The sequence below is a fragment of the Equus przewalskii genome, chromosome 26 (assembly GCF_037783145.1).
Source record: "Equus przewalskii isolate Varuska chromosome 26, EquPr2, whole genome shotgun sequence".
Classification (NCBI taxonomy): domain Eukaryota; kingdom Metazoa; phylum Chordata; class Mammalia; order Perissodactyla; family Equidae; genus Equus; species Equus przewalskii.
The window spans coordinates 26,806,610-26,821,729 of record NC_091856.1 but is presented as its reverse complement, the minus strand read 5'-3'; the positions used below and the strand labels follow the sequence as shown (position 1 = coordinate 26,821,729).

Here is a 15,120-nt window from a genome sequence, read left to right as displayed (position 1 = left end):
TAAGAGTATCAGCTCCTAAGGTGGTGACTTCTCTTCTTCCTCCTGAGAGGTGACCCTTGAGCGTTGCCCCAGGCACTGGAATCATGAGCCTTTCTTCCATCCCCAGCTATCTACTACCTGACCCCTTCAGTTCTATCAGATTTTAAGGGATAGGGTGGGGGGCTTGGAAGTAACTGGCTGTCCTGCACGTGACTTCATCCCAAGGAGGTATGCAGCCTCCCCAGGCACCAACCCCAGGGAGCTCATTAAACACCGTATCTGGAAGAGGAGAGACCTTTCCGTAGAGACCAAGGAAATGCAAGCTACCATAGCTGTGTTTTTCTTAGAACCCCAGATAATTAGTTGCTTCTTATTCTAATGATTTCTAAGGAGACAGAGGCAAATGCATACAAAAAGCCTGGGGCTTCTTCCAAGATGTGGGGAACATTAGAGTCAAGGAAAGAGTACAGGTCTTCAGATAAAATCTCTTTGTTGGTTAATTGGTGCTGATACAGCCACACCTATGGATCCACCCACTAAAGAAACAAACTTTTCTTCTTATGGTAAAATAGGTGTAACAAAATTTACCATTTGAACCATTTTTAAGTGTGCAGTTCAGTGGCAATGATGACATTCACATTGTTGTGCAACCATCACCACTATCATCTCCAGAAGTTTCCTGTCATCCCGAACAGAAACTTTGTACCAATTGAGCAATAATTTCCCATTCGCCTCTCCCCTCAGCCCCTGGTAACCTCTATTCTGCTTTTTGTCTCTATGAATTTGACTATTCTGGGTACCTCATAGAAGTGGAATCATTTAGTGTTTGTCCTTTTATACCTGGCTTATTTCATTCAGCATAACGTCTTTAAGACTCATCAGTGTTGTAGCATATTCAATTCAGCCTTTTTCTGTGTGTGTGAAGATTAGCCCTAAGCTAACATCTGTTGCCAATCTTCCTCTTTTTGCTTGAGGAAGATTGTCACTAAGCTAACATCTGTGCCAGTCTTCATCTGTGGGATGCTGCCATAGCGTGGCTTGACGAACAGTGCTAGGTCCATGCCCAGGATCTGAACCTGTGAACCCTGGGCCACTGAAGTGGAGCATGTGAACTTAACCACTACTCCACTGGGGCAGCTCTCAACTCATCCATTTTTTAAAAAAATTTTTTATTGAGTTAATAATAGGTTACAATCTTGTGAAATTTCAGTTGTATATTATTGTCTGTCAGTCATGTTGTAGGTGCAACCCTTCACCCTTTGTGCCCACTCCCCACCCCCCCCTTTCCCCTGGTAGCCACTAATCTGTTCTCTTTGTCCACAGGTTTAAAGTCCTCATATGAGTGGAGTCATACAGAGATCATCCTTTTCTATCTGGCTTATTTCACTTAACATAATTCCCTCAAGGTCCATCCATGTTGTTGTAAATGGGACGATTTTGTTCTTTTTTACGGCTGAGTAGTATTCCATTGTTATATATATATATATATATATATAACACATCTTCTTTATCCAATCATCTGCTGATGGGTACTTAGGTTGCTTCCACGTCTTGGCGATTGTAAATAATGCTGCAATAAACATTGGGGTGCATAGGAATTTTTGAATTGCTGACTTCAAGCTCTCTGTATAGATACCCAGTAGTGGAATAGCTGGATCATATGGTAGTTCTATTTTTAATTTTTGAGGAATCTGCATATTGTTTTCCATAGTGGCTGCACCAGTTGCATTCCCACCAGCAGTGCATGAGGGTTCCTTTTTCTCCACAACCTCTCCAACATTTGTTACTATTTGTTTTAGTTATTTTTGTCATTCTAATGGTGTAAAGTGGTATCTTAGTGTAGTTTTGATTTGCATTTCCCTGATGATCAGTGATGATGAACATTTTTTCATGTGCCTATTGGCTATCTGTATATCTTCTTTGGAGAAATGTCTGTTCATGTCTCTTGCCCATTTTTTGATCGGGTTGTTTAATTTTTTGTTGTTGAGTTGTGTGAGTTCTTTATATATTATGGATATTAAGCCTTTGTCGGATGTATGACTTGCAAATATTTTTTCCCAGTTAGTGGTTTGTCTTTTTGTTTCAATCCTGTTTCCCCTTGCCTTGAAGAAGCTCTTTAATCTGATGAAGTCCCATTTGTTTATTCTTTCTATTGTTTCCCTTGTCTGAGAAGACATGGCGTCCGAAAATATCCTTTTAATACTGATGTCAAAGAGTGTACTGCCTACATTTTCTTCTAGAAGCCTTATGGTTTCAGGTCTCAGCTTTAGGTCTTTGATCCATTTTGAGTTTATTTTGGTGAATGGTGAAAGAGAATGGTCAATTTTCATTCTTTTACATGTGGCTTTCCAGTTTTCCCAGCACTATTTGTTGAAAAGACTTTCTTTTCTCCATTGTATGCCCTCAGCTCCTTTGTCGAAGATTAGCTGTTCATAGATGTGTGGTTTTATTTCTGGGCTTTCAATTCTGTTCCATTGATCTGTGCACCTATTTTTGTACCAGTACCATGTTGTTTTGATTACTGTAGCTTTGTAGTATGTTTTGAAGTCAGGGATAGTGATGCCTCCAGCTGTGTTCTTTTTTCTCAGGATTGCTTTAGCAATTCAGGGTCTTTTGTCGCCCCATATGAATTTTAGGATTCTTTGTTCTATTTCTGTAAAGAATGTCATTGGGATTCTGATTGGGATGGCGTTGAATCTGTAGATTGCTTTAGGTAGTATGGACATTGTAACTATGTTTATTCTTCCAATCCATGTGCATGTCATGTCTTTCCATCTCTTTATGTCGTCATCCATTTCTTTCAGAAAAGCCTTGTAATTTTCATTGTATAGGTCTTTCACTTCCTTAGTTAAATTAAAATTCTTTTGTTTGCTATTAGCTTGGAGTATTGTCTTTCAGCCCTTCACTCTGAGCCTGTGTTTGTCCTTGGAGGTGAGGTGTGTTTCCTGGAGGCAACAAATTGTTGGATCTTGTTCTTTAATCCACTTTGCCACTCTGTGTCTTTTTATTGGAGAGTTCAATCCGTTTACATTGAGGGTGAGTATTGATGCATGAGGGCTTAATGCTGTCATTCTGTTGCTCATTTTTCAGTTTTCCTGTTTCCTTTGTTTCTCGTCCTGTGTATTTTAGCCTACCCATTGACTTCTGCAATTTCTTATGCTGGTTTCTTAGACTTTTCCTTATTTATGTTTTGTGTCTCTGTTCTGTTTTTTAGTTTAGTGGCTACCCTGAAGTTTGTATTCAGAATCTTGTGTATAACATAGTCCATTGTCTGGTGGTCTCTTACTTCCTTAGCCTAGACTGTTTCAGTCCCTTTCCTCGTCCCCTCCTAAATTATTATTTTCATGTCTTATTCCAACTTGTGTTGTGAGTTGGTGGTTAGAGTGATAAGATTGTCTCTGCTTTTGTGATTTCCTTACCTTTATCCTAATGCTATAGTTGAATATTTGCTATCCTATTCAGATTCTGTCTCTCTACTCTGTGTTTTGTGACACCTTACTCCCTTTTTTCCTTTTTTCAGGTATGAGAGCCTTCTTGAGGATATCTTGTAGTGGAGGTCATGTGACTACAAAGTCCCTCAGCTTTTGTTTGTCTGGAAAAGATTTAATTTCTCCCTCATATCTGAAGGATATTTTTGCTGGATAGAGTATTCTTGGCTGAAGATTTTTATCCTTTAAAGTTTTGAATATGTCACTCCAATCTCTCCTAGCTTGTAAGGTTTCTGTAGAGAAATCCGCTGAAAGTCTGATGGGGGTTCCTTTGTAGGTCATTTTCTTCTGCCTTGCTGTCCTGAGTATTCTTTCTTTGTCCTTCATTTTTGCCATTTTTACTACTATGTGTCTTGCAGTAGGAGACAAATCTAGGAGATCTGAAAGCTTCCTCCACACACATTTCTCTCTCAATCCCTAGATTTGGGAAGTTCTCTTCTATTATTTCGTTGAGCACACTTTCTGCTCCATTTTCCTTTTACACGCCCTCAGGAATTCCGATGATTCTTAAGTTGCATTTTCTCATTGAGTCAGCTATTTCTCTGAGATTTTCTTCAGTTTTTTTAATTCTTAGTTCTCTTCCTTCCTCTGTCTGGAGCCATTCAGCCTATATATCTTGGATTATGCTAATTTGCTCCTCTATGGTGTGTACACAGGCATTCGGGGAATCTGTATTCTGTTCTATCTGATCCATTGTATTTTTCATCTCTAGTATTTCTAATTGATTCTTCTTTATAATTTCAATCTCTTTTGTGAAGTAACTCCAGAACTTGTTGACTTCTTTCTCCATATTTCCCTTTACCTCATTGAATATTTTGAGGATAGCTATTTTGAACTCCTCTTCACTTAGTTTACCCATTTCCAAGCCCTCAGGACCTACTTCTGTATTTTTATTGTTTTCTTTTTGGACTGGAGCTTTTATAAATTGCTGGATGGTAGAGGAGTGGTTTTTGCGCATGATGCTATTATTTGGTTGCAATTACAGCCTGTTGCCACTAGATGGGGGTTGAGAGGCTTGTTTTCTGAGCTCTGCACCTTCAGCCAAGATGGTGGGGCCCAGCCTGGGTTGGGGGAGGAGGGGCACTTTCACTCACACCAACCGGTATCCGATCAGCTCTCACTTTCTGGTCTCCCAGGGCCCTGGCTTGCTGGGGCTCCCCCACGCGAAAGCTTTCCCCTGTTAGAGGGTTTCCGGTGCTCGGGAGGTGGGAGTCCTGGACGATCCTGTGGAGGCACGGCCCCTCCCCCGCTCCTTCCTGCACCCTCCGCAGCGATCCCAGTCTCTGGGGGAGGGAGCGAAGTTCTCTCCTACCGTGTTCCAGTTCCTCTAAGGCCGGCTGCAGCCTCTCCACCTTCCTTCATTTGGCTGCTGTAGAACACTGCGGCGTGAGCTCACCCAGGACTCTCTCGCCTCCAAAGTACAACCAAAAAGAGCAACTGCTTTCCAACCAAAAAACCAATCCTAATAATAGAAATCATCAACTCATCCATTTTTAAGGCAAAAGTGCAATTCTTCAGACCAGCTACTAATTAGGTCTTAATGTTTGCAGCAAAATCTTTAATTCAATGGGTGACTAAATCAGAAAATGGCAGTATCATGATTCATTTACTTCTTACTGAGTTTTCATGGAGGTGCAAGAAAAATAGCGGATTTCAAAACAACAATTTATTAGATGATAATGATGTCACAGAGATTACAGTGGATATAAACAAATAAAGTTAATAAGATCACAGTAGAAGTACTGAAAATAAACTAAGTTGATCTCTATAAATGCACATATCTATATCTTAAACCCATTACCTTAGGGCACTCTAAAAGCCACAAGAATACACATTACGCATTCTTTTAGCCATTAAAGTGATGATATAATCACGTCATGTGGCCTCTGAAAAATTTCACTGTACACTCATAGGAGAATCAGAGCGAAAATGCCAAATAACGTCTTAGAGTTACTATGAAATTAATCTGAAGTCATGAATCTCCTGATAGACTCTTTCAGACTCTCAGGGGCCTGTGGACCACAGTTTGAGACCGTTGGTTTAGAGAAATCTTCCCCTTTTCCACTGATGCTTTATCAGATCTGCTTAGTCTGACATGACTTCTTATCTTAATTCAAGTATTACTACATTTTCTATATTCACATGCACATCCCTGTATGCACTTGGATGAAAGGTAGATGAAAGTGTGACAGTTAAATTTTCAGAGAGATGCTGGGGATTAGGGAAGCATTTATGATAGGATTACTTTCCAAATAACTTGTAAAAATCCCTGGATTACTTGCAAAATAAACTGTACAGGTAATGTTTCAAATATACTATTATTGTGTTTCTTGATGTATATTCAACATGATCTCTCAGCGCTGTGTGGAACAGTGTATGCTGTTACCCCCATTAGGGTGTAACTTTTAGAAAACTGAGCCTATTTCCCTTCTGTCTCCTTATCCTCTATTGTTCCTAGAAGAGTTTATCTCAGCATGCATTGATTAATCTATATTCTCAGCTCTGCCCTAGGCTCAGTGAAAAAGAAAATCAAATGAGAAATATTCTGCCTAAGTTCCCAGTAGGTGGACAGTGTTTAGGTAATGACCCCCCTGCGCTCTCCCTGTGTCGTCTATGCCTATAGAATGAAAAACAATATTGCACAGTGGTCACAAGCAAAACTAGAGTCAAACACTTCTGGGTTTGAATCCAAGCTCTTCCACTTGTCTTAGGAAAGATTTTCTAGCTCACTGATAGTCAGTTTCATCTGAGGAGCAATGTGTTTGTGTGTTAGTGAGTTGAAAATATCTTGATATGGCAGAGTCATATGGTTAAGATTCCACAAAACAATTCCTGGATGGTGAACTGAATTAGAAACCCCCAAAAAGAGGCCAAAGGTGAAAACTATACCTGTAAAAGGACTATGTTTTCACTGGAAGCAAGATATTTTATCATCCCACCTTCCAAAATCCCCAACATCTCTCTTTATATCTACCTTAATCCAGAAGGCATTTCCCCATGTGAAACTTGCCTATATTACCCTTGGGAAAGGCTGTTGCCTAGAGGGACTAAAGACCAAGTGTTCCTAGTTTATGGAAGAATCCAGAGTCATTGATGCTCAGATGGGGATTTGGGATTGTTCCTTTGTTGGTTTTGAGAAGTTCAAGGTTGCTTCTTAATTTCCCTACAGAAATTATTTCTTCCCAGCTTCTACATTTCTCCCCACTTCTCTTGACCTCCTTCACACCTCACATGCTCTTCTACCACCTGCGTATCTAGAACTTGGTTTCAGATCATTCATTTTCACCAGGTGTAAGTGATTTTTAATTTGGCAAATGACCCTTCTTCTGAGATTGCATAGCTTAAGGGTGATTGATGACTTCAATAAATTCTCTAATGTTAGAATTTCAGTTAAAGGTTTTGGGAAGCACCAGGGAATTCCAGGATCTTATGGATAAGGATGAGTTTACAATCAGCTTTTTTTCCCCTGCAAAGGGATGATAAAAGGGAGAGGAGTAATAGACCAGGAGCCATGAGACTTGTGGTCTGGTCTTAGATGTGCTGCTAATAGGCTGTGTGATTTATTAAACATTTATTATGGAAAATTTCAAATAAAAGCATGGAAAATAGTATAATTGAACTCTCATGATCACCCAGTAGAATAATGGTCAGAATTTTTCAATCTTGTTCATCTATGTCCCCCTCACTTGTTTATCTGCTGGTAAATATTTTAAAGCAAATCCCAGAGATCACATAATTTCATCTGTATACTCCAGGATATGTCTTTAAGAAGTGAGAATTTTAAAGAAAGTACAATACCACCATCATCCCTGAAAATTGACAATAATTCATTGACATCATTTAATACCTAATCCATATTCAAATTTCTCCACTTGTCTTAAAAATTACTCTTTTAAGTTGATTTTTTCAAATCAGAATCCAAATAATGTCCACATATTATGTTTTATCATCATATTTCCTAATCTAGAGCAATCCCCTACCTTTCATTACTGTCTATTGGTAAGCTACTATTAGCAATGTTGAAATTACCCTATAATTTCCCCCCTTTCTCTGTCTCTCCTCAAAGACCTGATTTGAAATAATATTCTTTAATTCTCAGTTAATAACTAAAAGGCAGTCAACAAGCTTGTTCTATTTCCCATACCTTCTTCCCATTATCCTCACAGTTTGTTTATTGTTGTGTTTACACTGTCAGAATGTTTACACTCTCAGAATATTTACCATTATATATATAGTATGCTCTCTCCCTTATAACCATCATTTATTGTTAGTTCGTTTTTCCCCACAGCTTTAGTGAGATATAATTGACATATAACATTGTGCAAATTTAACGTATATGGTGTGATGATTTGATACATGTATATATTACAAATTATTTTCTTCAATAAGGTTAGTTAGGTTAGTTAACACATCCTTTACCTCACATAATTACCATTTTGTTGTTGTTATGGTGAGAACATTAAAGCTCTATTTTCGCAGCAACTTTGAAGTATACAATACAATATTATTAATTATAGTCACCATGCTGTACATTAGATCCCTGGAACTTATTCATCCTATCACTGGAAGTTGGTACCTTTGATCATCATTTCCTTGTTTCCCCCACCTTCCTGGCCCTGGCGACCACCAATCTGCTGTTTCTGTGAGTTTGACTTTTTTCGATTCCACATATAAGTGAGATCAAACAGTATGTGTCTTTCTCTCTCACTTATTTCACTTAGCTTAATGCTCTCAAGGTCTATCCATGTTGTTGCAAATGGCAGGATTTCCCTCTTTATTATGACTGAATGGCGTTTCATTGTATATGGGTGTTGAGGAGGGAGTGGAGAGGCACTCAGGCGGCTGACGTCAACAAACACAGATACCTGTGAGGAGAAAGTTGCTGAAATCTGCAGAGGGTCAGTGGTGGCTGCACTGGCTATTGGTTTCTTCAGTGGTGAAAACTGCTGGGGTCATCTGCAGAGCAGGTCACTGGGAACCGTGGTCGCTCTCACTGCATGGCTGATTCTACTTTTCTTCCTTGTTTCTAGCCACCTCTACATGTCTGCGCTTTACTGGTCTCTGGGTGGGGTGAAATAGTTTGAGGTACCTCTGTGGTGCCTCAAAAGGCTGGGGAAGCTGGTTGCTCAACCCACTCTTCTTTTTCTTGAGAGGGGAACTCTAGGTGGGGAGTTCTTTCTTGATACCAAGCGATGCTGGCTTGGGGGATGGGATGATGCAGGTAAAATGAAGCTGTGCTTTCTTCCCTTTTTGTGCAGTTATTCTCAAGTTTTTTGTTCCACCGCGTTGTTGAAGTTTCTTAAGGGGATCCCGGAGCTCTCCCAGAGCTGTTTTTGTTCATGGCAATCTCTGTAGCTGTTGACCTTTGTGGTGGGAGGGAGGCTGGGGTCTCCTACTCCACCATCTTCATTGACAGGTGACATCACTCCATTTAGTGTTAGTTCTACAGGTAAATATATGCATGCTCTTTGTCAGCAATTCTTAAGTTGATGTCTCTCCAGTCATTTTGGCTTTCTGAAACTTGTGCTACAGGAGGTTCTTCAGGAGTTCTTGAGTAGTGGATGAGCCCTTTACATTTGAAAGTAATTTTGGCTGGATATAAAATCTGTATGTCTTTATATGTTTTTTTCTTGAGTATCTGAACATGTTATTCTGTGTTTGTCATTGTTTTCATCCAGTGTTCAGAAACAGGGCCCCGTACTTTCTGAAATATCTGGCTCTGTTCTTCTTCCTCACCTTTCTCTAGACTTCTCTTTTCTTTCTGTTGTATCATTATTTTTAAAAATTGTAAAAAACATCTGAGATCTGCCTTCCTTCTTAATACATTTTTAATTGCATGGTACAGTATTGTTGACTATAAGCACAATAGTATACAACTGGTGTCTAGAACTTTCCCATCTTGCATGACTGAAACTCTATACCAATTGAATAGCAATTCCCATTGCCTCTTCCCCTTAGTCCCTGGCAACTACCACTCTACTTCCTGTTTCCATGAATTTGACTGTTTCAGCTTCCTCATATAAGTGGAGTCATGCAGTATTTGCCCTTCTGTTACTGGCTTCTTTCACTTAGCATAGTGTCCCCCACGTTTATCCATGGTATTGCATATTGCAGAATTTCTTTATTTTTTTTTTTAAAGCTGAATAGTATTCTATTGTAGGTATATACCACATTTTCTTTATCCATCATCTGTCAGTGGGCATTTACGTTGTTTTCATAAGTTGGCCATTGTGAATAATGCCACATGAACACGGCAGTGCAGATATCTCTTTGAGATCCTGATTTCAATTCTTTTGGATAAATACCCAGAAGGTGGATTGCTGGATCCTATGGTAGTTCTACTTTTAGTTTTTTGAAGAACCTCCATACTCTTTTCTATAGTGGCTGCACAGTTTTACATTCTTATCAATATTGCACAAGGTTTCCAATTTCTCCACATCCTCATCAATATTTGTTACCTTATATTGTTTTTTTGATAATGGCCATCATAACAGGAATGAGGTGTTATCTCATTGTGGTTTTGATTTGCATTTCCCTGATGATTAGTGATTTTGAGCATCTTTTCATGCACCCATTGGGCAATTGTATGTCTTTTTTGGAGAAATGTCTATTCAAGTCATTTGCCCATTTTTATGTCAGATTATTTGTTTTTTTGCTTGTTTATTTGTTTATTTGAGTTTAGGAGTTCCTTATATACTATGTAGATTAACATCTTATCAGAGAGATGATTTTCAAATATTTTCTCATATTCCCTAGGTTGCCTTTTTTTCCCTCCGTTGATTGTTTCATTTGCTTGTAGAAGCTTTTTAGTTCAATGTATTCCCACTTGTGTGTTTTGGCTTTTGTTGCCTGTGTTTTTGATGTCATATCCAAGAAATCATTGCCAAGACCAATGTCAAGGAGCTTTTCCTCTAAGTTTTACTCTAAGAATTTTATAGTTTCAGGTCTTACATTTAGGTCTTTAACTGATTTCAAGCTGATTTTTTTTGTGAGTGGTTTAAGATACTGGTCCAATTTAATTCTTTTGCGTGTGGGTATCAAGTTTTCCTAACACCATTTATTGAAGAGACTATCCTTTCCTCAGTGTATATTATTAATGCCTTTGTTGAAAATTAGTTGATGGTATGTATGTGGTTTTATTTCTAGGCTTTCTGTTCTGTTCCATTGGTCTTTATGTCAGTACCATGCTGTTTTGATTGCTATAGCTTTATAATATATTTTGAAACCATAAGTGAGAATCCTCCATCTTTGTTTTTTATTTTCCATATTGTTTTTACTATTTGGAGTTCTTTGTAGTTCCACATGAATTTTAGGATTTAAAAAAATCTAATTCTGTAAAAATGTCATTGGGATTTTAGGATTTCGATAGAGATTGCATTGAATCTGTAGACCACTTTGCGTAGTATGGACATTTTAACAATACTTAGTCTTCCAGTCCATGGATAGGTGATGTCTTTCCACTTATTGGGGTCTTATTTAATTTCTTTTACCAAATGTTATTGTTTTCAATTTTTAAATTTGTCACATGTTGGTTAAGTTTATTCCTAAGTAATTTATTCTTTTTGATGCTACTGATGGGATTTTTTTCTCAATTTCCTTTTCAGATTGTTCTTGTTAGTGTATAGAGTGACAACTGATTCCTTAACTCACTCTAATCTGGCTCCTTTTTCATTCCTCTATTGCAACTTCATTACCAACGTCACCAATGGCCTTCATGTCACTAAAGCCAATGTACAATCTTTCAAGTTTGTTTTACTTAAACTCTCTTCGTATTTTGATGCTGATTAAAACCTATTGCCTCTTGAAACTTCTGTTCTTGGCTTATATGCCTACTCCTTTTCAGCCCTCTTTGCTAGTACATTCTCTAACTTTGCTAGACTCTTCAATGTCAGTTATACTCAGCACCCTTCCCTAGGCCTTCCTGAGGTTTCGTGTTTCACATCCCTCCTTGTTTACGTCACTCACTTTGATAAACAGGCAAAATATGTTCAAGGAACTAAATTTTTCTTAGTTCAGTATGGAGCAAAATCTCCAGAATTTGTATATATGTAATGAGCTTGCAGTGGAAGGACCCTTACATTTCCCTTTACAATTTTCTCATCAAAGGACATGCCTATATTATTGCACTATTATATACAACCACTTCCTGGGTATCTTTATGGTGGAAGGAGGAGCTGTTAAGGAGTTTCCTGGTCTACTCCCAAGGACCATAGAGAGTATTTCACCCAACTAGGCAAGGGGTTCAGAAGGTTCACTTTGACCTTTCCCCTGATTATATCTACTTTCAGAAGGGATTTATCTTGTTCTTATCAATGCTTTTTAGCAATTTCCCAAGTCAACTTCTGGGCTCCCTTCTTTGGATAGCAAAACTTTTATTACAGTCCCCATATACTACCTGCCCAAATTAGCTCACTCTTTCTGAATCATGACAGGATATCTTGTGGGAATTGACTCATATTCTGACAGTGACAACATTTAGCTCTGACTGAGAAAGTTAAGACTAACCTGCGGGCCAGATTGGTAACTCTTTCACCCCAACGTGCTATCTCATGGTGACTTAGTATCTATAATTCCCTTTAGTTTGAACTTTTAGAATATCTGTAGGCTCTTATATAGAAAATCTTGATTTGGGGGCTGGCCAATGGCATAGTGGTTAAGTTTGTGTGCTCCGCTTTGGCAGACCAGGGTTTGTAGGGTTGGATCCCTAGTGCAGACCTAGCACCACTCGTCAAGCCACACTGTGGCAGTATCCCACATAAAATAGAGGAAGATTGGCACAGACGTTAGCTCAGTGACAACCTTCCTCAAGCAAAAGGAGGAACATTGGCAATAAATGTTAGCTCAGGGCCAATCTTCCTCACCAAAATAAATAAATAAAATCTTGATTTCTTAGTGAGTATGTGTTGTTTAGAAAAAGTGGTCTGGGACTGATGTCAGAGTGAGATTTGACCTAAAACCATATGTTAGGTTTCCTGGGACCAAGGACTTAATTAGCTTTATAAGTTACTGGAAATAGTGATTAATGAATTTATTTATTTAATATATGTCATCAATTTTCAAATTCTTAAATGGTATATTATACTTGGTTGAGCATGAGAAAACAATGGCACATCAATAAAGGAAGTGGAAAGGGTCCAGATCTTCCAGGCCTGCATCCCCAAAGCTGAGTGATTAGTGATGAAAACCAGGTATATCTTCATAAATATGAAGGATATTGCAAATGGAGTTTGTTTCCTGGATTTCTGGTTGTTTCCTGATAATTGGAAGAGGACATAGTGACAACACTGGCAGGGATCTTGAGGTTGAGCCCTAATGTTTGTTTGTTTCATTAGGTGCTTACACATTTCTTGTCATACCATTAAGGTCAACAGACTTGTATTCAACTTCAGGTCCTGCCAGCAACAAGCTTATGATTTATAAAAGCTGGTGGTTGTAAAAATGTGAAGAAATAATTGAAGCAAGAGGATTCCAGAGAGGGTATGTATCTTACATTACTATTATTTTTGACAGTAACATAATCAGAGAATGACTGATTAAGCCACAAATTCACACTTACGTATTTATGTATTATTAGTAGTCATTAACGCAGTTCACCAAATACTTCTGGCTCTCCATTTTGCAGATACATCCTTGAATTGTGCCTGTTGGCTCTCTTGTGTTCGATGGGGTCGTGAGATTAGTTGTGGACAATGAGATGTGGTCAGAAGTGGCATGAGTCACTTCTGGATCAAAGTATTTAATTGCCAGTGCAAGCTCTTCAAGAGTCCTTCTCAGTTTCTGACAGAGTGATCATTAACAGTGGTGTTAATGCAAACAATGGTCACTACTCCATCAACTTTGGTCCCTGAGTATTAAAAAAGAGCAGCATCCTTATGTTTTTCTATGGTGGCTATGCAGTGTGAATAAGGAATAAACCTTTGGTTTTAAGGAATAAAGATTTTGAGAGTGTTTGTTCCTAGCTTGTCCTGAGTGATACACATTACTTTTTCCAGGATATAAAAGGCATTTCCATGAGGATTGTTGTTATGTGGAGGAAGAATTAAGAGGGAAGGGAAAAGGAGTTGAGTACTAAGAATTCACATTGTGATGACACTTTGGTGTTGGTGGGGTATAAAGCTGCTTTGTAGATTCTTTTAGCTTTTCAGCCTTTTTCTCCCTGCTCTCAAACTGACCAAGCCTCACAGGGCTTTTCACTGTTCCTCCAACATGCTCCAATGTTTAATGTCTCTACCTGTTTGGGTGGTTTCCACTATTTGAAATGCTCTGCCCATTTCCTTTTCCTTTTATCTTTTGTCTGTAAAAGTTTAACCTATCCTTAAGGATGATCTTTTGTCATAACTCCAGAAGTCCTTCCCAATTGCCTATGAAATCCATGTAATGTCTTATTCTAAAAAGTAATAGGACTTTATAATTCCTTGAGTACTAGCTGATATCAAGCTTATAGAAGAGTTATTTGGAAATACCTTATTCCACTATATGTGTGGCAGAAACTGTTTTCTTGAAATCTGGATTCCTAGTAGACCTGATCTGGAATTAAACATATATTTGGTCAAGGTCATTGATAGAAACCAAGTATTCCATCTTCTAAGTCAATTGCTCTTACTCCTGTTAAATACCACTTCTCATGACCTCTTTGGGTGCCACATGAAAAATGAGTAGGAAGGAAGGTAATCTGATCATCGTTCAGGTCATCTCCCATTCTATGTTGTTATTCCTTCTATGAGTGAATTCTGAATCTTAATTTTCTCATACTCTTCTTCATATCTTTGTTCCTCAGGCTGTAGATGAAAGGGTTCAGCATGGGTGTCACTACTGTGTACATAAGTGTGGCAGCCCTGTCCTTCACCCCTGAGTATATGGACAGGGGTCTAGAATAGACATAGATGGCACTCCCATAGAACAAGACCACTACAGTTAGGTGAGAGCCACAGGTAGAGAAAGCTTTCCACTTCCCAGCTGCAGAGGGGATTCTGAGCACAGTAATGATGATTCTCAGGTAGGAGAAGAGGATGCACAGGAAGGGGGTCACAATGACAGCCAGGGTCTCGGTCATGACCACAGTCTGGCTGGAGGAGGTATCAGAGCAGGATAGCTTCAGCACGGGCTTGGTATCACAAAAAAAGTGCTTAACAACATGGGAGGCACAGAAAGACAGCTGGGACATGAGTAGCACACGAAGCATGGAGTGCAGGTGGGAGATGGTACAAGAGACCAGCAGCATGAGGAGGCAACGCCGTGGGTTCATAACCACATCATAGTGCAAGGGGTTGCAGATGGCTACCAGTCGGTCTATGGCCATAGAAGCCAGCAGGTAACTGTCAGTGTTCCCAAAGGCCATGAAGAAGTACATCTGAATGAGGCAGCCAACGTAGGAGATAGACTTTGTGTCTGAAAGGAAATTCACCAGCATCTTGGGCACAATGACTGTTGTGAAGCAGATATCCATGAAGGACAGGTTGCTGAGAAAAAAGTACATAGGGGTATGGAGCCGGGAGTCCGAGTGGATGGCCAGGATGATGAGTATGTTCCCCACTATGGTGACCAGATACATGATGAGGAAGATGGCAAAGAGTGGCTTCTGTAGCTGAGGGTTGGAAGAGATGCCCAGGAGGGTAAAGCCTGAAGTGCTGCTGCTGTCGTTCTTGATCTCCAT

General features: G+C 39.2%; 1 protein-coding gene across 1 annotated transcript; it reads right to left on the bottom strand.

Annotated features, from left to right (window-relative positions):
- Positions 1-14,184: 14,184 nt before the first annotated feature.
- LOC103565010 (olfactory receptor 1L4-like) lies at positions 14,185-15,120 on the bottom strand. The gene has a single exon (XM_008540956.2). It carries the CDS (start codon positions 15,118-15,120, stop codon positions 14,185-14,187), a length of 936 nt encoding a protein of 311 aa, XP_008539178.2.

What these genes read in the sequence shown, in the direction of transcription:
- LOC103565010 (XM_008540956.2), bottom strand. Translation starts at nt 15,120, where the DNA reads ATGGAGATCAAGAACGACAGCAGCAGCACTTCAGGCTTTACCCTCCTG.